The 23,659-nt window shown below is 38.5% G+C and overlaps 1 protein-coding gene across 4 annotated transcripts in view; it reads right to left on the bottom strand.

Annotated features, from left to right (window-relative positions):
- LOC139480199 (ras-related protein Rab-3) overlaps positions 1–22,669 on the bottom strand; it is a 73,506-nt gene extending 50,837 nt beyond the window's left edge. The window contains exons 1-2 of one of the 4 annotated variants that reach the window (XM_071263226.1): positions 22,628–22,639; positions 21,795–21,829 (exon numbers count right to left, since the gene is read on the bottom strand). In XM_071263226.1, the coding sequence (XP_071119327.1) occupies positions 21,795–21,818 (24 nt within the window). In that variant the 5' untranslated portion in view covers positions 21,819–21,829; positions 22,628–22,639. Of the gene's footprint in view, positions 1–3,434; positions 3,491–8,302; positions 8,462–21,794; positions 21,830–22,627 lie in introns of those variants that run through there. The other 3 variants (XM_071263232.1, XM_071263228.1, XM_071263227.1) reach the window with 3 other exon arrangements.
- Between the last annotated feature and the right edge of the window lie 990 nt (positions 22,670–23,659).

Here is a 23,659-nt window from a genome sequence, read left to right as displayed (position 1 = left end):
TGTTCAACTTGAAAAGCCAGAGATGCTGCTAAAAAAAAGGATCATCATCCAGGTGAATCTGGGATTAAACCATGATAAGAGGACCTCTTGACCAACTATGTCACAGATCTTGTACATATATATATATATATATATGTATTATTTCAAGTGTAAATGTAGTAATGAGTGGGGTCAAACAATATGGTTTGAAACTATGAATATATCTATTTCTTCTGTCAGGCGGACGTAATGTTTGTTGTTTAACAGCGCACTCAGCAATAGTCTAGCTTTATCCCAGTGGCCTGTAATTTATCAAATCTTGACCAGACAATCCAGTGATAATCCAGTGTTGATATTGTGAGCAATGATCCAGGTCTATGGGGTACAATGACACCCTAGCAACCTAGTCACTACAACATAATCCATTTGGTCACCTCTTGCAAACCAGCATTGGTTGCTGGGGACCTATTCTAACCAGAAATCCCAATAGTGTTTATATATAGCAACATTTCTTCCCCAAATTAGAACAAAACTATTATTTCCTGGGCCAGTGATATGCCAACATTTCTGTATGAAACAGGTTGGAAATCCTTTCTGATAATCAACCTAAGGTCTGCATCTAATATTAGTTGTAGTATGGGCTAATCAATCGTTTATATATTTGATATTCATGCACGTCCATTTACTCTGCTGGAATAAATCTATATCAGTGTGTCTCACCATAATAACAGCCCCATAAAATGTTCCAGAAAACAGACGTGAATGGGCATGACAAATTTACTGAGTATCTATAACAGGTCTGATGTCCTTGATGGACTGAATGTAAAATGATACGACTGTTTGAAACAAACATTGGTTTAATGATTAAACAGCAATCCACATTAGTTTCAGTTTATTGCGGCCATAACCAATTATTAATGTCCTTAGCAAATATATCTTTCAAAAGTTCCAGAAGGTTTCACAGAATATATGAATAAACATAATTGATCTTATTAATATTGTGACCTTATCTAAACACTTATCCAGTTTTATCATAGCCAATCAAATTGTTTCAAATATAGATTGAACAACTATACTTTAACAGTACATGTCATGTTTTTCAGTATATTAGGTCCATCAGCCAGTACTGCCTAGACTGAGGTCCATCAGCCAGTACTGCCTAGACTGAGGTCCATCAGCCAGTACTGCCTAGACTGAGGTCCATCAGCCAGTACTGCCTAGACTGAGGTCCATCAGCCAGTACTGCCTAGTCTGAGGTCCATCAGCCAGTACTGCATAGACTGAGGTCCATCAGTCAGTACTGCCTAGACTGAGGTCCATCAGCCAGTACTGCCTAGTCTGAGGTCCATCAGCCAGTACTGCCTAGTCTGAGGTCCATCAGCCAGTACTGCCTAGTCTGAGGTCCATCAGCCAGTACTGCCTAGACTGAGGTCCATCAGCCAGTACTGCCTAGACTGAGGTCCATCAGCCAGTACTGCCTAGTCTGAGGTCCATCAGCCAGTACTGCCTAGACTGAGGTCCATCAGCCCGTACTGCCTAGACTGAGGTCCATCAGCCAGTACTGCCTAGTCTGAGGTCCATCAGCCAGTACTGCATAGTCTGAGGTCCATCAGCCAGTACTGCCTAGACCGAAGCCCAAGTATATTAAAATTCTGATTGGTCTACTTAGCCCAGCTAATAATAGTCCATATAGCACTAACATCTAAAGATGTTAAGAGCAATGTTATGGCTAGTAGGCTGTTTTTGGCACAGACAGTATCGGTCAGAAGCTGTCTAGGCAGTTTCTCTCTAAGTTGTTCACATCACAAGCAACATGTTCTGTGGATTTACAGTGTAAATCATCTTTTCATTTACAAAAATAATTTACCAATATATTACTTTCAAACAGACAAGTCAATTGGAGATCAAAATTGAACTGAATTGAAGAGATGTTTTGAAATTATTTGATAAAACACAAATGTAATTCTTTATGTCTTGAATATTCAACTTGTCTTTCATAACAATATTCAAAATTACTTTATGCAAAATAATTACCCGGTACTATGTTTTGCACAACTCCAATCAATGCTGGCACACAAAAAAAGATGTCCACTAAAGCAAGATAGACTGAGTGGAATTCTTTAATTACAAGAAAAAACAAAAAAGTGACAACGAATGTGTGATGCTACCATCTTTGGCCATAAACTAATATCACAGTGAATAATGCCTGCATACATCTTTCAAAACCTCTGCAATGACATTTTAATATTAGTACTTGGCAATAAAACTTATATTTAGAAAACAGCCAGTTTTGTTGCCAGTCTCGGACTAGCAGGCAGATTCAATTTCAAACACTACATTCAAGATCAAAACTCAGGGCCAACAAGAGTACCACGCCACAGTCTGCACAATTTAATCATTCAGACAACACTAAAATAGACATGAACTAGAAGTGACGGAGAGCCTCAGCTCCACAGCAGTAATCATCAACATTTATTCATTATTCAAAGTCTGCTCAGCAGAAGACCATTTGCACCAGTCCCCTCTTACAAAACCAGCAGGGAGTGAGATAGCATCTTGTATGAATATTTCCTGGCACCATTATCTGATCAACTTTCAAAGAAGGGAATTGTAACTGGAGTACAGCCAATGTCTTACAGGGCAGAACTGATGTCATTTTGAAGACCTGTCATGAACAATTGCAAAACATTTCAGTTTTCATCACTGTATTAAAATAACATTTAGTCTTCTAGTGTCGGCATGTTTACCAGCATCAAAAATTGTCACTAGTCCTTTCCAAACTGTCCAATAGTTAAGGTATCAAAAGGACTAGTAGCAATTTGCCACTTTTAAGGGTTTTGCTATGTTATCATTATAAGGACAAGTGGACTAAAACTGTTAGTTTCTATGGCTGTTAACAGTGGAAACACCACAACCTTGCAGTAGTCTAGTCTCCAAGAGCCTTCACTTTCTACACCAAGAAATACAAATGCTGCCAATATCTGTATGAAACACGATATTAAACCAATACCAAGTTTATTGTCTCATCAAGAAAACTGATAAAAACATAACCAACACTTTAGAAACCAGGAATGAAACAAATCACCAGGTATCGCTGAGCACTGAAAGGTCATCGGTGCCATAAAAAGCTTCAAAACGTAGAGTATCACAACTAAACATATAACAATGAGATTCGGGTTAACACAACAGCCCACACACATTTTAGAAGATACCAATGGCAACGGAACTATTTACGTACAAACATCACATTTTCATATATTGCAATACACAGATCTACCAGTAAATTGGAACGATAGAAGTGATAAGAAATCCTTATAATGATACCATATAGCAACACCCTGAAAAATGGCAAGTTTCTACTAGTCCTTATGATACCATAACAATTAGGCAGTTTGGCAATGACTGTAGTGCCAATTTCTAATGCTGGATAGTACAATGTCAACAAACGCACAAACCAAACAATGGTGCCATTCCATTTACATCAGCAGGCTCTACTTTCTCAGCTTCAATCCTTGTCTTGACTGAGCAGCACGCTGTGTGTGCCAACCATCATTTACTCAGCTTGTAACTGAAATGATGGAGCAAATTACTGGGATGCTCGTCACAATTAGCTTGTGCAATGACATGTACGAGTGATGAGTGGAGAAGTCACATGATACTAAAAATAGCACCGTTAGTGCAAGCTTCATCTGGGCAAGTCACTTGTCCACATGCAAGACAACCCTAAAATACATCTGGGTACCCAAGATTCTACATTCATCACTTTGTAAATTGTTCATCTTTATTAAACAGCTTAATGCCATTGATGAACTATATCAATACATTGCTCCACTTTTGCCCCTTATAACAGGCCTGGGCAAATTGTCCGTCCAAACAAACTTGATTCAAGTTGTTCTGACACCACTTTCTGTGTCTGTTTACTAAATTTTAACAATACTATTTTTACAAAACTTCAATGTCTCAGTATCACACATGACTCTTTACAAAACCTGGACTAAAAACAGTGGACAACAAACCTGTTTGGGGAAAGTCTGAATATTGGACTAGCTTAGCAACTGGTATCAAATGTTGTGATAAAATTAGGTGTACCTCATATTTGCTCATTTAAGGCTAAAATTTCAGAAAAGTGTATCCCATTATCACTTTACAGCCCATGCTTTATACTCTGAAACTTGTGAAAGCGGTGAATGCTCAGAGTGACTCTTTGAAAATGAAGAGTCATCCCACTTTAACTCAACTTGCATGTAGCAGAATTTCTGTCAAAATAGGTGAGGTGAAATGGGGTTAAACGTAGCGTCAAGATCATTGCACTTATATAGCGACGTGCATGCCCATGTGTGTGTGTGGGGCTGCTGGTACTAATTCGGACTGATGCCGATTTATAGTGCTAACCCACTTAGATTCCATGCCACAGTTTAACATGAATACCCCACTCAGACACAGTATGCTCACTCCGTGCCGACCAGTCCTTGTTTTAGTAACTTAATGCCGAGGGCCAGACAGGGTAACAACAAGTACCATATTTTAACGTCTTTTGGTATGACACGTCCGGGGAACGAACTCTGGACCTTTCACTGTCTGGGCGGACTCTCGACCACTAGACCACCGAAGCAGTCTCTGTCGAAATAACTTAAATTGACATGACTGTTCAGTAAACATATTTATTTATTCATGACATATTTGTTTGTTGCTTAACACTGCATTCAGCTCTATTTCAGCTATATGACGGTGGCCTGTAAATATTTGAGTCTGGACCAGACAATTCAGGTATTGACATCATGAGCATAGATCTTCGCAAAGTGGATACGATGACATGCATCATCCAAGTCAGAGTGCCTGACTACCCGATCCTGTTAGTCGCCTCCTACGATAAACACAGTCGCCTCTTCCAGCAAGTATGGGTTGCTGGAGACCTATTCTCAACCTGGATCTTCATGGGCCTCATGACATATAGTTCACTTGTAGTTTATGTACCGCCCTCTTGTCATGAGAACATTAAATTACCAGCTCCAATGATACATAGAAATAACTTTCATGTCCTAAATACGTCTCTAACAAAGTCTATGTAATGGTACCTTTGAGATCTAATAGGAATTACTGTAAGTATAATACCTGTAAAAGTCAGCTAAAGGATTCAGCAATTATGTCTCCCTCTGTGATGTCTGTCCCGATTGGGACTCCCTGACTAATACTAAGTTGGTCCAAGCCATATTAATATCCACCGTGGATGCAGCAGTGGATAAGGGAGACTGGTACCTGACTAAGGACGTCTCAGACAGCAGGTATTGATTGTGCCCAGCCTCCATCCCTTGCAGGCAGCCTGCTCCAAACATCACTTGCAGATCAAGTAAAGCCTCAATTAGCCAAACAATTGTTTCCTGTCTACCCTGCATTGAAGAATTGAAATGTACGGATTGATGACTGCCTCTATTATAGCATTGCCAAGAAGACGAACTACAACACGTGCAGCTGCTTCACCAAAACATATAACCGAACTTGTGGGATTCTACAAGATCCAATGAATATAATCAAATTAAAATAAACTTGTTCTCCATGAAATCTGCCACACAAACAAGATAACTGATTATGTTCAATATTTCCGACTATCAGATGAAGGGTGAATTGTTTGATAGGCATTACTTACAGATGAAGGATTCACTTTGTACACAATACACTGGCACAGATCTAAGAAAATTAAACCCTAAATCTTGCATTATTTCTAAGTAATGAATATGACAATAAAACAACAATATTACTTGTAATATTTGGCTATTCTCTGCAGAATCAAACACCAGAACAAAGAAGTACAATAGTGACAACAACCCCACATCTTGCTCTGGTCATGGACAAGAGTCACTACATGCTGCTTGTGAACATGAACTTGGAAGGAAGGAGGAATATAATTTATTCACATTGACACCAAGACACAAATGTTTATGGTCTTCCAATCATGTACAGATCTTGTCATAAGTCTGCATCTATAACCACTACTTCAAAGGCTGTGTCTAATAAAGGTATTCAGACTTAAATGTTAGCACGCATAATGTATCTTAAGTAATGGAGAAATTGTGAGAAACTGTTTATTCCAGGAGCAAAATCAACACATTCAAACGACTTCTCTGACTTGAACCATGTTATGGTTGACCATCTTGAAATATAATTTCTCAATAATTTTGCACATTGACCTATTGTTGTCAGTTGTATAAACTACAGGTTCACAATGGCCAATGAATTCCTGGCACAGAGGCAACTGCAAGAACAATAGCGTGACATCATCATAATGGTCTTATACAAGTTAAACAAAGACAAATCAGTATCAGAATATTGTGACACAAACATATATCTAGCCCTATGAAGCCCTAGTCTTGTACAGTTCTTTTCAGCTAGTAAGAACAGCCTACACTAGTTACCCTATAATATCTGTAAAATAATGCCAAAATAGAAATTGGGGCTAGCAGACTAAGTTTTTGGCAAAGTCTGTATATTCAATATCTTTTTGAGTCACTATTCGTAGTCAGTGCAAGCGAAGTGGATACATTGTTTAGGGTAGAAGCAGTCATTCAGGCTTGTTGCTTCTGCAACACTGGCAAAGATTTAACCTATACAGGTCTGTCAGTCAATGTCAGAGAGAGAACACAAACACAATAGTAAACACAAGGGCAAAAGCTCTCTCAGGATTTACCACTCTCCTGCTCAACTGTGTGTGATGCTCAGACATTTAACAACACAAACAGAATGTCAGCAGCAATTTTCAATGCCAAGCCTGGTCAAGTGAAACATCAGTGGACATCATATAGCATTGAGTGATAGAAGCTGCACTGGGCTCAATCAAACACAAATCAATAGCAACTGAACGGCTGCTGTGTATTATGTGATTAATGGTTTCGCTCCAGCAAGCAGCCATGATTACCCATGGACCAGGCTTCAGGCCTCCATTGATTCCTGGACTCTGTGTACACCAAGAGCGAGTGGCTACCAGCCGGATATATTATAGATCTTTCTGATAACCAATCATCCATTTTCGCATTTAGATGGTATCTGTTCCCTGCTATGGATATTTACTATCTGGACATTGCCATAACTACTTTGTTGTAGAAATAAACCACAATTATACAATAAACACTTCTAGTAATGAACAGACAGCTTTGCCATGAAAAGTACATCATCCCTTCGCACCACTGTTCGAAGCCTCTACTCTAAGCAGCAAGACCACTCTAGTGCACTTTACCCAATAACTAGTGCATTTAACACTTGAACACTTTTTGCAAGACCAAGGATTATTCTAAATTTGAAACACACAGAATTCATTTCAGTTCCATTGGCCCTTGTTCTTACTTCACCATATTATTAGCCATGAAGGTTCTTGCACACCTATACATGCCTTTGCGTTAGTTGTATTCTATGCCATATCATATGGAGTTTCTCCAATGAAATCGAAATGTTCGAAATGAATGGGGTCCCGGCGTCCTTGAAGTCTTCTATGGTAGTTGAATCTAGGGACCCACTTGATCCTCAAGCTTTAAACATTGTGGTTGGGAAAAGGACTCCTTGCTATACGGCCTAATTATGACCATGACACACATGAAATCACATTCGTGCCTCGACATTTCTACATTGGAGTTTGCTTCCTACTGTTACAATCAGATCAATTGATCCCATAAATACCCCACCTGTCAACCAGCAAACACATTACATGCACATCTGTCAATATCTCTATGGTTATGACCTGAAAAGAATGAAAATGTAATGATTTCCTGACTTCATTATGCTATACAGGGTTCCAGACAATAACCACTGCCCATGTTATAATTCAAGCACACAAACTACAAGATAAAAAAAATGAATAATCCATTCCGATATTTTTTACATCAAATACGTATTCAAGTAACAACTCCCCACAGATTTTTGAACAGCCCGCATACCAGAGTTGAAACATGTAAGTCATCTTGAAAGCTTTTGAAGCCAAAGAGCAAAGATTCATAATTTATTACATTTTCACTTTCTCAAATATTCCAGTGTAATGGTTTAAAATCCTAAATCCATAGTATTCCTGTGAGGGAAAGTCAGATAATCTTATTTTCCACAGCACATACTCATGCAATTCACACCATAATCTTGTCTTGAAGATGAGATTCGAAATCCGTCCCAGAGCTACTTATCAAGATTGGCAACGGAGACCCCATTGATGAGAAGAAAACACTAGGATGGTTGGAGACTCCAAGTCGCTTGAGCAAATCAATAACGGCAACTTGGAGAAAATCAAGATACAATTGCTGAAAATCACAGAAACAAGTAGTCAAAAAAACGATTAGAAAATGTTTACCATTCTGTAGAGCAAGGGAAATACACGTCAGTGAGGGTAGAATATGGGGACTCCTGAAGCTGGCGACACCACTGCTCATTGGCCGACAAGACTCCCAACTTCACTGCAGCACTACTACCAGCATTATTGGATGGTGGAGGAATAGGGAGAAGTGCGCTGCCAGAGAGCCGTGTGGTACTGAGCACGCTCAGAGAAGCAAATGCTGATCAATTTCCTTCATTGGAAGGAGGGTGTTGCCATGGGAACGTTAACGCAACTTCTCTTCAGGCTGAATTCCATAACATGGTAAAAGAATGGCACATAAGAGAAGGGACTAGGGACCAGAAGGGGCCAATGCGACAACAGACCATAGTTAGGATGCGAAGAATAAAAGTTCAAACATGAAGTTATTAACTAAATGAATTTTAAAATAGCCTGAAAGAGATATAGTAAATAGAGGCATTTAGAGGTGTGTCAGTATAGAATGTGATTAATGGATCTGAGGATGGCTTTTATCTAACTAGCTGGGCAATTCATGAGAGTATTGATCCTGTGACACCATTCATGGTGTATTCTGGTCCTGGCCCGGCACTGCTGCCTACCCCTTGTGCCGGCCAGGCGATGTCGGTGCAAGTCAACATGGCTGTGGGTGTTGCTCTCCATTGCCATGATGAAGGAACCAATGAGTATAATGGACAATGACAGAAAATGAGGGAAGCATTTCCTGTAGGTCTTACTTCCTAATGATTCTCAGCCATTCATCTTCTTCAATAAACTGGCGGAGGAGGACACTGATGCATGCAACTAGAGGCTAGAGTTTTCAGTGGTTTTACTGACAGATCAAGATACACAGGAACAAGATCTGATTTACAGAATTAATAACAATTACAAATAATCTAATGATCAATCATAACCTAGATGCAAGATATCCCATGCAATATATGGAAATACATGCTTCTGAAAGAACTCAGGTTGTAGCTTTACATCTCACTTTGTTGAAAAAATTGACTGCAGGCACATGAAGTCCTGTTGCACAAAGAAATATTTGATCTTCAACTAATGAAGGTCAATGTTGTATTGGGTTTCAATCATGGCACAAATTATGCTTTATGCACTAAACCCCTCAATGCAGGAATTAATCAAAATTATTAACAGTCTCAAATAGAAATCACCTCAATTGACAATCTACCGTATTTTCTTGAGTATAGTGCTCATTTTTTTCCCCCAAAAAGACAGCTGTGTAGAAGGAAATGTGCATTATACACGTCAAAATGAATTTTGATGTTTTTTCCCCCCAACGCAAAGACATTACCGTGAGCATGTAACACCGGAAAAAATATGTCAACAAATCCACACTAAAGTATGTAAATTAATCATGTAATTACAGTGTCTGGCTATAAAAAGTGTTCATTGAATATCTGAGCTTATGTTTGTAACTTATTTCATTAATTTTATTTAAAATTCCTTTTAATATTGTTTTAATTAATTTCGGTGAAATCATGTGTGAAGCGATCAGAAGAAGGCACAACCATTATCGCCATTATAATTTATTAACAGCAACCACGGTCAGATTACCGTTATTGACGCCTTGAAACGAACTTAAGTTGACAGATTATGGATACATATATCATAAATGCCATACTTTGACTCGTTAAAAGTCATATTTGTTGCAAATCGATGATTCTATGTCAACACGTAGTTCTCGCAATCACATGCGCAGGAGCCTTGACGGTGACTGGTCAAATTGTTACATGTGAAAAAAAAATAACCGGCAATATTTGCTCCACTTCGGGTTATCATCTTTAATATATTTAGTAAAAGCTGCAACTAAAATAACAAGATATTGGACTATATTATTCCTGAGAAAAAAATAGTTTCAGATACAATTTTTTCCCAATCCTTGCATCAAAATCCTGTAAAGCTACCGTTTTCGACATAATAAGCGCCCTGCTCTAATAAGCGCCCACGGCGACATTTGCTAATATATTGGCCAGTGAACAATCCCAATTAACACCCCTTCCGATTGATAAATGTACACAATACTTATTTATTCGCGTATAATACTCACTCGTGTGTTATATTCACCCTTAATTATGGGCAATTAAATTCTGGAAAAATATATCTGTCGTACATAAACACTTCAGGCTGTCAGCATAAACCACAAAATTTATCTTTCAACATCTTTCTTTTTTTCACCAAAATAATATTCTAATAAGAGCCCCTTCTTTCTAATTTTGAGAGCGCCCTGGCACTTATTACGTCGAATACAATATATCATTCGGAAAGATTTTACTGAATCACTGGTAGATTCCCCAAAAATGTGTACAGCTGATTGCTGTTTCCGGCTTAGTTTACGAGAAAATATACAAGGTAATCTTAATCCCTGGTTGTAAAACAATGCCTAGCAGAATAAAAAATATAATTTAAACGGTAAATAAACATGTCTAATGATTTGTTATCTCAAATTTTAAATTTGTACTGACCAAGTTTATTATCACCCATTCGTTTACTAGAATTCACTGAAGTGGTGCAGTGTAATTGTTTTCTGTGCATGATATTTGAAAAAAAAGATTTTTCCAAAATACTGACTCCCCTAGAGGGGTGTGTGCATTATACTTGGGTGCACACTATACTCAAGAAAATATGGTACTCATGAGTCCAAATACAGAGTTTAGTATTATTTCTTCTTTTCTAGTAAGATCCGCATATACAAGTCCATGTACTGAGACAAAAATCTACTTAAACTGATTCAAAATGGCAAGTTCGGCCTTTGGGATCTACACAGTTTGGACATAGACTGAATAATTCACTGTCCTATTTGCCAACATATAACAGCCATAAGTCATGTTGCTTCTCAATTACGAGCATTACTATCTCTAATCCATTAATGGTCTCTTTATTATCAAGTATTCCGGATCACAGGAAGTTTAACTTAACGCACATGTCATTGAGTAACTCCCTGGACACAACTACCCACCTCCCTCTCCACAAACATCCGCTTTGCCTTCGCAACGCAATCCCAGGGGAAACCTGTTCTTTAATCACCACTATTTTCATACATAATGAAACTGAACCTACTTGATCATTGTTCACTGGCATTTTTAATGATAACCATGATAATTCCCCGTCCGCACTTCCACCTTAATTGAAAACTACAGCAAGGTGGTGTGCTACAGGAGAAATTCTAACTTTAAAAAATCAATAACACCCACAGAGTAAATCAAACCAATTAGAGAATCCTGCATTGAAAGCAAGGACACGGACAACCACTATTTGGAATAAGTTGCTCGGGCCAGCCACAGGATTGGGGGAGGCTGAAGGTGGGGGGAGATCACGTGCAAAACCAATCAATTATTTTGTTTCTTTAGGAATCTGTATCTGTTATATGCTGTGGGTAATTAGAGGTGTTGGTCAAAAAGTAATGATTCCAGAAATAGTAAGTAAGGCTGAGAGGATAGAATGGGGACATCAATATCCTCAGCTGATAGCAGGGGGATTCAACCTTACTGGGTAGATGTGCAAAATAATTACTAATTTACAAGGAAAGAAATTGATCACAATTGTTTTGTTAATACCTCTATGTGATACATTTTCATTGAAGCTTCACAAACTCACAAGAGACTAGACTTAAATGAGTTGTTTAGGAAAAATGCAAATATTTGAAGTATAGGGTTTGGGAAGCTTCAAATTGTAATTAAACAAATCACAGTTATATAATGATGGTCACTTGTTAAAAGACGGAGGTAAGTGCTGAAGGTCTTTGTTGTAAGCTATCTATGTGAAACACTTGAGCTTTGGCAGTGTCTTATCAAGCCAAGCATCTTGACAGCGTGAATATGTGACAGTCCATCCAGCAGCTAAAAGCACCAAGGGACATAACTCTTTAAAGCAAGTGGGTAAATGGGAAGACAAATGATCCTGATTTGTCAACCGTTCCCATCCTTGTTAACAGCATAATGCTGCTGCTGAATCAGTTCACAAAGTAAAGTAGAGCACACACTACTGAGGTTTCTATAAAGGAGTAAACAGGATTTGACCTTAAGCCAATTGCCACGATTTCAGGCCCTCTTTACGTTACATATAATTTGGATGATTTGTATATTGCCTCCTTCTGACCCCAATTAATAAATGAACTTTATCGCCCAGTTCAATGCAAAACAAAAGCTAAACTCGGTAAAGCATGAAAACGAAGTGTTGGCAGACAACAGACAGATGAACAGGAGAGGACTCCGAGAGTCTGAACACTGGTTTAACTTTGAATGAAAAACATCATTGTTAGTTGTTTTCTAACTCTAAGGCTCTCTTGTGATTTTCAATCTAAATGAAATGTGTAGATCAGAAACTGGGTAATGCCTTGGTAAAACATGGATACAAATGGTTTAGAAGTACTGAGTGAATGAATATTCCTGTATTCTGCAGTCAGCAATATTCCAGTATATCAATATCATCATGGCCTCTTGTCTGAATATTCCAGTCTGGCACCACTGGTTGACAGCAAGGGCAATGATCCACATCACTGGGTTACAATGACACACAGTCAACTCTGGTCACACATTGAAATCACTCAATCCTTGGCTCTTAATTCATAGGTGAAAATGGTTTGAGCTTGGGAACGTATAGTGTGTTTGTGACTCATTCAGGAAGTCTGAACTGTCAAATCTGTCAACAGGTTGAAAACATATGCAACAGCTTTAGAACTTGTCAATATTTCAAGCCAAATTCTTCTACATATTTTGTTGTTGTTATATTTCATGTTGTTTTTACAAAACAGAAAACAATAACTTCGATGTTACAAAAAATGTGTATGGCATGATGACCGATATTTATAGAATCTGTCTAAATTCCCACTCAAAAGTGCTGTACATTTGGCGATGAATTACTACTGCTTCAGTTCATTCTGGAAGATCTGGAACGATGGAACATGCTTTGTGTCTTTATATGAGAAAATAAGTTTTTTGCAAAGAATAATTATAAGATTTAATGGGTCATTACTTCTGAATTGGTATCAAAGCCAAACATGTCGTTTGATGATATTTGCTTTGATTTGAGCGCTGGTATTTAGCCAAAGTTCCAGCACTGTCCAGATCGTTCTTACTTTGCTGCAATCCCAAAACAAATGTTCTTCCACACATTTGCCTATCACACACATCTACACATCTCTCACATGAATCAGTTGAACCAGTTTAGTCATGGTGAAAGGACACATTGTAAAGAAAGCTAGGAAGCATGGATTGACACAAATTACACATTAGCAAATTCCTCATTGTTGAGAATTCATGTATTCATGTGGTATTATCTCACAGGCCTCATTTGAAATTGATGCCATACATAGGGTTTTTAGTAATTAGGCGTTACACATATGGTACTGTGTTTTCAATATAGAGCTATGTTTGTTGTTGATTTAACCGAACACGCAGTGAAAGGTTTCATATGTTAAATTTAGGACTGTTAAATCTACCATTGTCTACAGGTAACTTAGCTCTACATTGAAAAAACAGCATGTTTATCTCCTTTCTACCATAACTAAATAAAATGCAAACTCTAGACATGATTTTTTTCAGGCCACCATCATAAGGCTGGAATAATAGTGAGTCTGACCATACAAACTCAACTTTGGAATTTAGTCTTCAAAACTTTACTTATGACCAATATTTGTTTGTTTGTATGTTTATTGTTTCACGCTACACTCAGCAATATTCCAACTATATGCCGGCAGTCTATAATAGATAATCAATCCTGTAGTGATTGACATCATGAGCATCGATCTACGCAATTGGAATACGATGACATGCATAAACCGAGTCAGTAAGCCTGACCACCCGATCCCAAAAGTCGCCTCCTACGACAAGCACAGTTGCATAATTACGGCAAACATGGGTTGCTGAAGATCTATTCTCTACCCGGATGTTCACGGGTCTTATGATCAACAAAATAACAAGTATGACTAGGGTGCACAGGTCACTTCTATGAGTGAAGCATGAATCAGAGGAATGATTTATACTGGGTTATTTTTCATTTTGAAATTGGCACCTTGAGCTGTTGAGAGAAAGAACAGGTGCTACAATACTGCTTTGGCTACCAAAAAAACAAACAACAGGAGCCAGGTGACTGTGAGAAAAATTAACTATGAAGCTTGCTAAATATAATGATGTTTATTTAAGTACTTTATGCCTTCTCCATCTTCTGGTTTCTTAGATGTCACATCAGCAGCCTTGCAGCTACTTATGATAAGCCTCACTGACCAGTATTAAGGCTTTAACAAATAATTTTCATGCTTTTCAGAATCTCAGACAGTGATTTTTTTTCAGAAACATGTTAAAAGGTTAAAAATATGAGGTTACAAATTACCGTATTCAACTTGAAAAGCAGCTCGCTCTAATAAGTGCCCACGGCAATATTTGCTACTATATTGGCTAGTGAACAATCCCAATTATCACCCCTTCTGATTGATCAATGTACACAAAACTTATTTATTCTATATAATACGCACTTGTGTGTTATACACACCCTTAATTATGGGCAATTCAATTCTGGAAAATATATCTGTCTTGTATAATACGCACTGACTTTTCTTTTGTAACATTTCAGGCTGTCAGCACAAACCACAAAATCCTTCAACTCTGGGTTTTTTTTATCACCAAAATTATTATTTAATAAGAGCCCCCTATTTCTAATTTTGAGAGCACCCTGGGCGCTTATTACGTCAAATACGGTAAGCTCTCTACATACTGGTAGCAAGAACAAAATATGCTATTTTGACAGAAGTTATTGACAATGTGCACGGACAGAAAAAATGACAAACCTGTGTTAGTAAATATACAATCACAGAATGGAAAAAAATAAGGGTAAAACATTTTTCATAAGCTGCAGTTTGTGTGGCATTTATGAAACAACATTGAAATCAACCAATGTGTGGGCTTACGAACCAGTAACAATGAAAAGTCCAGTATTACTAGATAATGAGAAATGACTTTTGTTTTGTTATTTTGTTTTGTTTTGTCTCAGATTATTAATGAGTAAATGAATCTGATGAATCACCTCTTGAACATAATAATGCAATTGGCGAGTGGTCTGAGTTGCGAAGCAGAACATTTTGGTGCTCTGCAAATCAATAATATCAGTTACTAATAAATCAAGTGATGATCCAACATTTTGGTGCTCTGCAAATCAATAATATCAGTTACTAATAAATCACGTGATGATCCAACCCCATAAAAAACATAAGCTAAAATCCTCTTTCTGACATAATAGGAATAGACTAGGATAAACCTGGACCTCTTACTCTACTCTAAACCACTCATTAATGTCTCCAAGTTTATCAGATATTTCATTTTCGTTATTGACAACATAGATATTCTTAGATACTGGCTGACCACCTCTGTCAACAAACTACTGTCGCCAAAAATTACCAATCAGAGAGAAGGAGCAATTTAGCACAAACGCAATGCGTGGGTGTGTTTATCACGTTGTTCAATATTCCAGTCATATGATGGAGGCCTTGTAAGTAGTCGTGGTCTTGACAGGCAAGCTATGCACAGAAAGTACAAGCAATCATCAATGTGACTGGGTACGTTACAATGACATGACAAGTCCCACCCCCCAATCCACCAAGTCCCACCACCCAATCCACCAAGTCACACAATACAATACACCAAGTCTCACTACCCAATCCACCAAGTCCCACCACCCATTCCACCAAGTCCCGCCACCCAATCCACCAAGTCTCACTACCCAATCTACCAAGTCTTCCCACCCAATCCACCAAGCCTCACCACCCAATCCACCAAGCCTCACCACACAATCCACCAAGTCTTCCCACCCAATCCATCAAACCTCACTACCTAATCCACCAAGTCTTCCCACCCAATCCACCAAGTGCTTCCCACCCAATCCATCAAACCTCCCTACCTAATCCACCAAGTCTCACCACCCAATCCACCAAGTCTTCCCACCCAATCCATCAAACCTCACTATCTAATCCACCAAGTCTTCCAACCCAATCCACCAAGTGCTTCCCAACCAATCCATCAAACCTCACTACCCAATCAACCAAGTCTCACCATCCAATCTACCAAGTCTCACCACCCAATCCCACATGTTTCACCACCCAATCCACCAAGTCTTCCCACCCAGTCCATCAAATCTCACCACCCAATCCAACAAGTCTTCCCACCGGTCCATCATGTCTTCCCACCCAATCCGCCAAACCTCACTACCCAATCAACCAAGTCTCACCATCCAATCTACCAAGTCTTCCCACCCAGTCCATCAAGTCTCACCACCCAATCCACCAAGTCTTCCCACCAGTTCATCAAACCTCACCACCCACTCCATCAAGTCTTCCCACCCAATCCATCAAGTCTCACCACCCAATCTACCAAGTCTTCCCACCCAGTCCATCAAACCTCAACACTCAGTTCTCTTTTGTTGGCTCTTGCCTCAAGCATGGACTACTTGGAACCCATCCTTCTCCATAATCCCCAGAGGGCACTTGGACAGCTGGACAGTGTCAATTCTATCTCTGGGAAATATAGCCTATACGAAAAAAACTCAATATTGCATTTGGCTAAATTACTGAAGGGATCCTTTAAACTTGAATAAATTTGAATGAACAAAATTGTATGTTAGACAATACATTTACAATTAAAACAGAGATCATACATTATATTGCATTTGAAACTCAGCCAAAGTTGAGGGGTCCGATCCAATATCTTCAAGCTAAAGAATTAAGGCCTTTGGACAAAAAAAGAAGCCCAGACTAATCCTGGACAACCATGGGACTAGTATCATCAAGTGTCTGAACAACAACATCATAACACAAAAAAATATGGGCCCTAACATGTTTATTTTTCAATTTATTTATGTTTTCTAACATTGCACTGTTGGAAAATCATACATTTGGGAGAAAAGGTCAAATTAACAACCTGCTCAGTACATTGAACACCTTGTACACTTTCTCAGTCCAAACATCTTAACAAACATTGACTGTTACCAAAGCATGAAACATGACAACATCTTGTAAATCTATGACATAATTAGGTCCTAACTTTCACAGTATGCTAATCCCAAGGCCAGCTGTCCTTCATTTGTGTTACCAATATAGCCGCTAATAACACAAGGGAGGCCAGAATGCTGCCAGATGTTCACGCCTGCATGGAAATCATTGTAACAACAAAAGCTGGAAGTCATGCTGGCCTAAACTGTTAAGTCCTACGATGTATCAACTCCGATTTAACAGTCTGACCATACACAACTGTAAAAAACCAAGCAATGACCTGCTTGACAAAAAAACACACACACTAACACAATAAAGTACATTGTAATTATGCACAGAAATTGCAGGGTTGCAGATTTTCTGCATTTTGAAATCAGTGACACATAGAATTATAGATTACGTTTCATCATATGAAACCTGTGCAAAGAAATATGGTACCACCACTAACGCTACCAGTTTGTGTGATGTATTCAAGTAGAAGGTTGCTAGTTAGTAGGTATCAATTTTCACATGTTTAATGAATAGTGGAACGAATGCTGTTTGATGCTGCAGTCAGGAATATGTTTGCCATATCACAGTGTTCTGTAAATAAGGAAATCTTGGCCAGTCAAACCAGTGGCTGAGTGCATCTGAAACGATCCACTCTATCAGGGTACGTCTAGAGCCACTCAGACAGGCCACATACTGTGGCCACACAAACCTAGTCAATGTTTAATGTTTTTAAGCATTGGTATGTTATCAGTGATCAAAGATATCTCAACAGTGTCCTTTTCCTGAAGCTTTCCTCACACCTGAATCTTTAAACCAAAATACACCAGCCTCGTCATAAATGAATATTTCACTCATGTTAATGGGGATATGTGTAGCAAGCACAGTAAGTAGTGTGTGCATCCTGCGTTTAAGTGCTTGACACTGACCAAAATTTGTCAGTGATCCAAAGGACCAGCTCCCAAAAAACTTTACTGGTCCTCTTGGATGTCTACTAGACACAATGGTGCTAAAGAGTTTAGACTCAATCTATCACTGATTTCAAAAGTCGTACAAACTATAATTACTTTGTTCGTCAGCAAAATAACACTAGACCAACGGACCACCATTTATTTAGTTTTATTGGTCTTTGGGAAAATACACTAGACTCTGGCCAGCAGCCCAGAGTTATCATTAACCATTAGGTTCATTACAGGGATCTTAAGGCTTAATTCTGAATGCTCTATGGCATCAGGACCATGATCGCTGAATAAGCACCCTAAAGCAATAACCAGGCCCTCACTACATGAAAATAAAAATAATGTTTATCAGAGCTCTGTACTTATCCTGCAATTCTTGATGACATCCTGTAACAGCCAATGGCACAATTATAGTTACAGATTTGATTTCTTTAAAATCTTATTTACGCTTAAAGTCAATAAAGTAATGATAAAGAGCATTGCTAACTTTGTTTGTTTGTTTGTTTGTTGTTTAACGCAGCACTCAGCAATATTCCAGCTCACCACAGATCAGGGGAGCAGAGGTAAAACAATCTGATTACTATTTCCGGGTTATCAAAGAGAAAATCACATACGATGACAATTGTAATGCCTTTCAAAACTGAAGGCTTTGTAGCTCACCTGACATAAGAAGTACATTTTTTATTACACTTCAATCTTATTTGGGTACAAAAACATATAGTGCATTAAAGGAAAATTGGTGTAAAAGATTCTGGGAAAATGCAACATTGTTTAGGACAATAATGTTGAGTGCAAATAGTGTTGTCTTGAACAAACGATCTTCTTATGGTCATGTCTGTTCACACAAAGCTTAAGTTTAGTGTAAGCTGTTTCAAAGGTGAAGATATTTAAGAGCATGGTAAAAGTGCACAGATCTTTCAACTGTAAAGGATAGGGTCAGGGTTACTGGGGGTTACACAGTCATTTAGAATATAAATAGTCAGTCAAAAGATATTGTAGCCTGTCACCCCTCTTTGAAGTCTGTTTGAATTTTCTCCTATATCAAAAGGTGTAGGGTATGGAAACTCTACCACGATCAGCCTAACAACAGTCTGTCCTAATGTTGCTAGAACCATTTATTTTCAAAGTCAAATTTTGTTTCCATGGCTAGTATCCAAAAACCTACTTCTTGCCATTGCTCCTCAATGTACACACATAATTTGATGGAACATGGTGGCAGGCTAGTGTGGGGTCTACGACACTGTTGTCCAGTGTCACTTTTGTGACACAACTCTATGCTGTAGAGGCTGAATCACTTCTAAACTTCATAATACTGCAAAACATTGGAACATATATATTATGACTAGATGTGCTTACTACACCAATGAAAAATGTCAATACATTTTGAAAAACAACGGCTGATAAATAGCCTTAAATAGCCCATACACCCACCCATCCACGCTCCCCCACACACACACCATATACTGTATACTTGCATGAAGTATAACATGTCGACAGCTGTGCAGATTTCAGTCGACTGAAGGATTTGGGAAAGCATGTTTAACTCCAACTTGGAGTCAACAGATATTTTCCAAATCTTTTTATGCTTTGTAAGACCTGTTTTATTGAAACATAGTTCTTGATTATCGATCAGATCATTTTGACTGGGCACCAACATTTTGTTTGAAGCATATGCAAGTGATATGAGAGGTGGAATCTAGTTGGTCATAATTGGACATAAGGAATAGCCACTGACGGCCCATGGACTGACCCATGAAACTGCAGCCTAGTTTGACAAGGGTGGAAACTGGACTTATATTGTCATTTAACTCCCTTGCCACAGGAAAATGACAAAGTTTCAGCTTCACGGGCCTTGTAGTTTCACGGATGTCAAAAATGCATGTTATTTTTTTGTTACATCATTGTATGAATACATTTGTTCTCCTACCTGAATCGCTGACACTTCAACTAGCTATGTTTCAATAAGTGACCCCTTTTATTAATTTTGTAAGCACCCAGGGTGATAAGATATGGCAAATATGGTATATAATGGTTATCTCCTTTTAACTTTGACATGATGAAAGAATGTGCAGAGATAAAAACATTGAAAGCAATATTTGTGCAACATACAAATTTGATGTTAGTTCATTCAGAATCAATTTGACATTGGTAATATGGGTTGGCAGAAACAAAAAGTTCTATATTGCAATACATCACATAAAAACATGCTTTATCTTCAAACAGACCCAAACAATAGCAAACTAAACTTGCTATTAGCAGGCCATAATCACAAATACATACAATTTGTATGCCACGGAGCGTTTCCTACTGATACCCCATCAACAAGGGGTATAACTTCCCCAGTTCAATTTTAGATGTATTATGTCTGGTTGAATGCTATCTTGTTCTTTCATGTGCATCTATTAACAGTTCTTACCATACACGCTAAAACAGCATTTGGAATATGATGACATGCATCAATAAAGTCAGCGAGTCTGATCAACCCATCCTGTTAGTTGCGTCTTCTGACAAGCAAAGTCGCCGCTTACTACAAGCATGGGTTGCTGAAGACCATTTCTAACCTGGAATGAGTGAGTGAGTTTGGTTTTACGCCGCTTTTAGCAATATCACTGCGGAGGACACCAGAAATGGCCTTCACACATTGTAAACCATGTCAGGAATCGAACCCAGGTCTTCGGCGTGACGATCGAATCTAACCTGGATCTTCATGGGTTAGAGTCAGAGTGTAGATACAAGTAAGCATTAGTAGTATAAGGAGCATTAGTGATAAAGTGAAGATTGATATTACTGAGGCTCAATCTTGTAAATAACTCAGTCTACTGGCCAAAGTAGTGGTTGATAGCATGAGGAAAGATCATAACCTCAGTGTCAGGACATGATACTAGCACACAATCAGTGTGTTGACAAAATGTAACCTGTTTGAGTTGGCTCAAATGCAGGCATGATATACTGCGTACTTGGAACAAACTCTGTTCCCCAATACCACTGTTTTCAAAATATATCAATTTCTTTGCATTCTCAAAATTATCTTGATCATAGGTACCTTGGTTTCCTCATGCTTAAAGTTTAAGATATTTAACTGGACTTTATCACATTACAGATCATTCAAATCATTTAAACTGATGAATGGCAGCCTATCTCCAGTGTCCATTTACATTTAGAACATTAACCTTTGACTTGAACTGGGATGATTAAGAGCAAAAATGGGTTAATTATCACTGCATAAAATATAAATATGGTTTTCCCATTTCACAAGCCAGTTTTACCAAACACTTTAGGACACACACTTCATTTGTCATGTACTGGCAAATGCCATTACCAACAATCTGATACACTTTGCAGTCTTAGAGTTATGATACCTTAACAAGAGTGCACAAACAATTTAGTTGTAGAGCTTTGTAATGGAACGTGAAAGTTTAAAAAGTGACTAAATATCCACACAAAAAGTATCGACATCACAACACAGGTGTAAAAAAATGCCTCTAGAGTCATGCGTGTCAGATATTTCATAAATACAAGTGTAGTAACAGAACAATACACATAAAGCTGTACATGTACAACAGCTAAATACCTGCATTAAACCGTCCTGTCTCATAGCAGTGGTGGCTGAAAATAATACACAGACTCCCAAAATTTGATTTTACTGTATCCAGTAGTATTCTTTGAGTCTGCTTGGACAAAGATCCAGAATAACTGTGTGTTAAGCCTAATAATGAATCACTATCCAGCTAATATCAAGTTTATTGCAATTTCAATATGCTGGTTAATTTGTGGATAGGTGTCGAATATATTCATAGAAAGCCAGTAGGGTAATTGCAAATGTGTGAATTTGATCTAGGCCTACATCTGTTCACTCGGGCATCTCTCACTCGGGGGGGGGGGGGGGGGGGGGGAGAAGGTAGTCGGATCATCACAACATATATTCAGATCTACAACGCGTTGTTCATTTGTGGTTTGAAACATCCATTCATGTTTCTTCTCATCGTAGGATACCGACATATTAGCCTACATTTTATCGTCCATGTCACACTTCTCTTCGTCGACTTCGCCAGTTCGTCAATATTCGCATGCTTCACTGATTAATAAGTGATTACATACAGGATACGTGCATGCGAGTCCACTCCTTGGACTTGGACATTAACAGTTTTAATTAGTGTGTCGTTTTGCTAACAACACTACTGATCGTGTTTGTTTTGATAATTTCACTCTGCCACGCAGTTTTACGAATGTAAACAATAACGCGTGTGGGGCGATTCGACAAGGCAGACAGACGAACTTTTCACTGATATATAGTTCCTTGAGGCATGAAGCAACAGGTATGTGATCTTTAACTCAGAAATGTACAATTATGATTGAATTACGTTTAATAATTTACGAAATCTAATAACTTCCACGCCATCTTACCTTCTGCAGTTCGTCGCTTATCGATTGCACGAGCAGGTACCCGGATGATCGTGGCAAGTAGGCGTGGTCTTCTCTCTAGTCCAGCCCACGTGTTTTGAATTGATAGTGTCTGTAAACAACTATCGGGAATCGGAGCTGACAATGTATCAAAGTATCTGTTATAACAACTAAATTAATGCATACGAAGTGTGAGTAATTAACTGTGCAAATTATGAAGTATTTAGCTGTAGGAAAATGCAGTTGCTAACAAAAAACAATTAACGTGTACAATAAATTATTTTGTGTGCAGATCAGACTTATGGCATAAGATGCTCAGGTTACTAAAAGAAGTATACGTCATACACACACATGTAAACAGATGCAGGTTCATGTTTGTCGAGCTTGCCATTAATCTCGTGGGAATGCCCGCAAATAATATACCACTGCCCCGTCGTATGTCTCGAATGTTTCCAAACAACCACACAATTCTGTTAAATTATAACGTGTGTGTCTGAAGGCCCACGCAACCATGATAACAGTAGGTGCACGAGATTGTCATATGAAGTTATTTGGTCACAGTAACGACAGTATTGTGATATAACGACGGGTTATTAAATAGGGTCGTGACCCTTATACTTTATTCAGGGATATGATCACCTCCATTCAAGGTAAATATCATCATCTACCAGGATGAGACGTTTCCAAGGCTGAAGGTATAGGGATGTATGTATAACGCCTCGATATATGATCTAAAGTCGGGTGCCTTCAATGATTGGATTTCACACTCAATGTTTCATGACAAATCAGATGCCGAAATGGTTTTTTTGTTTGTTTATTTGTCGTTTAACGCCGAACTCATCAATATCCCAGCTATATGGCGGCGATCTGTAAATAATCAAGACTGGACCAGACAATCCAGTGATTGGTAGCATGAGCATCGATCCGGGGTACGATGACATATATCAACAAAGTCAGCGAGCCTGACCAACCGATCCCGTTAGTCGCCTCTTACGACAAGCATGGGTTGCTGAAGACCTCTCTTATGTATGTATG

This window comes from Haliotis cracherodii, unplaced genomic scaffold (genome assembly GCF_022045235.1).
Source record: "Haliotis cracherodii isolate W230 unplaced genomic scaffold, xgHalCrac1.p SCAF_4, whole genome shotgun sequence".
Lineage (NCBI taxonomy): Eukaryota > Metazoa > Mollusca > Gastropoda > Lepetellida > Haliotidae > Haliotis > Haliotis cracherodii.
The sequence above is the reverse complement of the archived record's forward strand: the minus strand, read 5'-3'. Positions and strand labels throughout refer to the sequence as shown.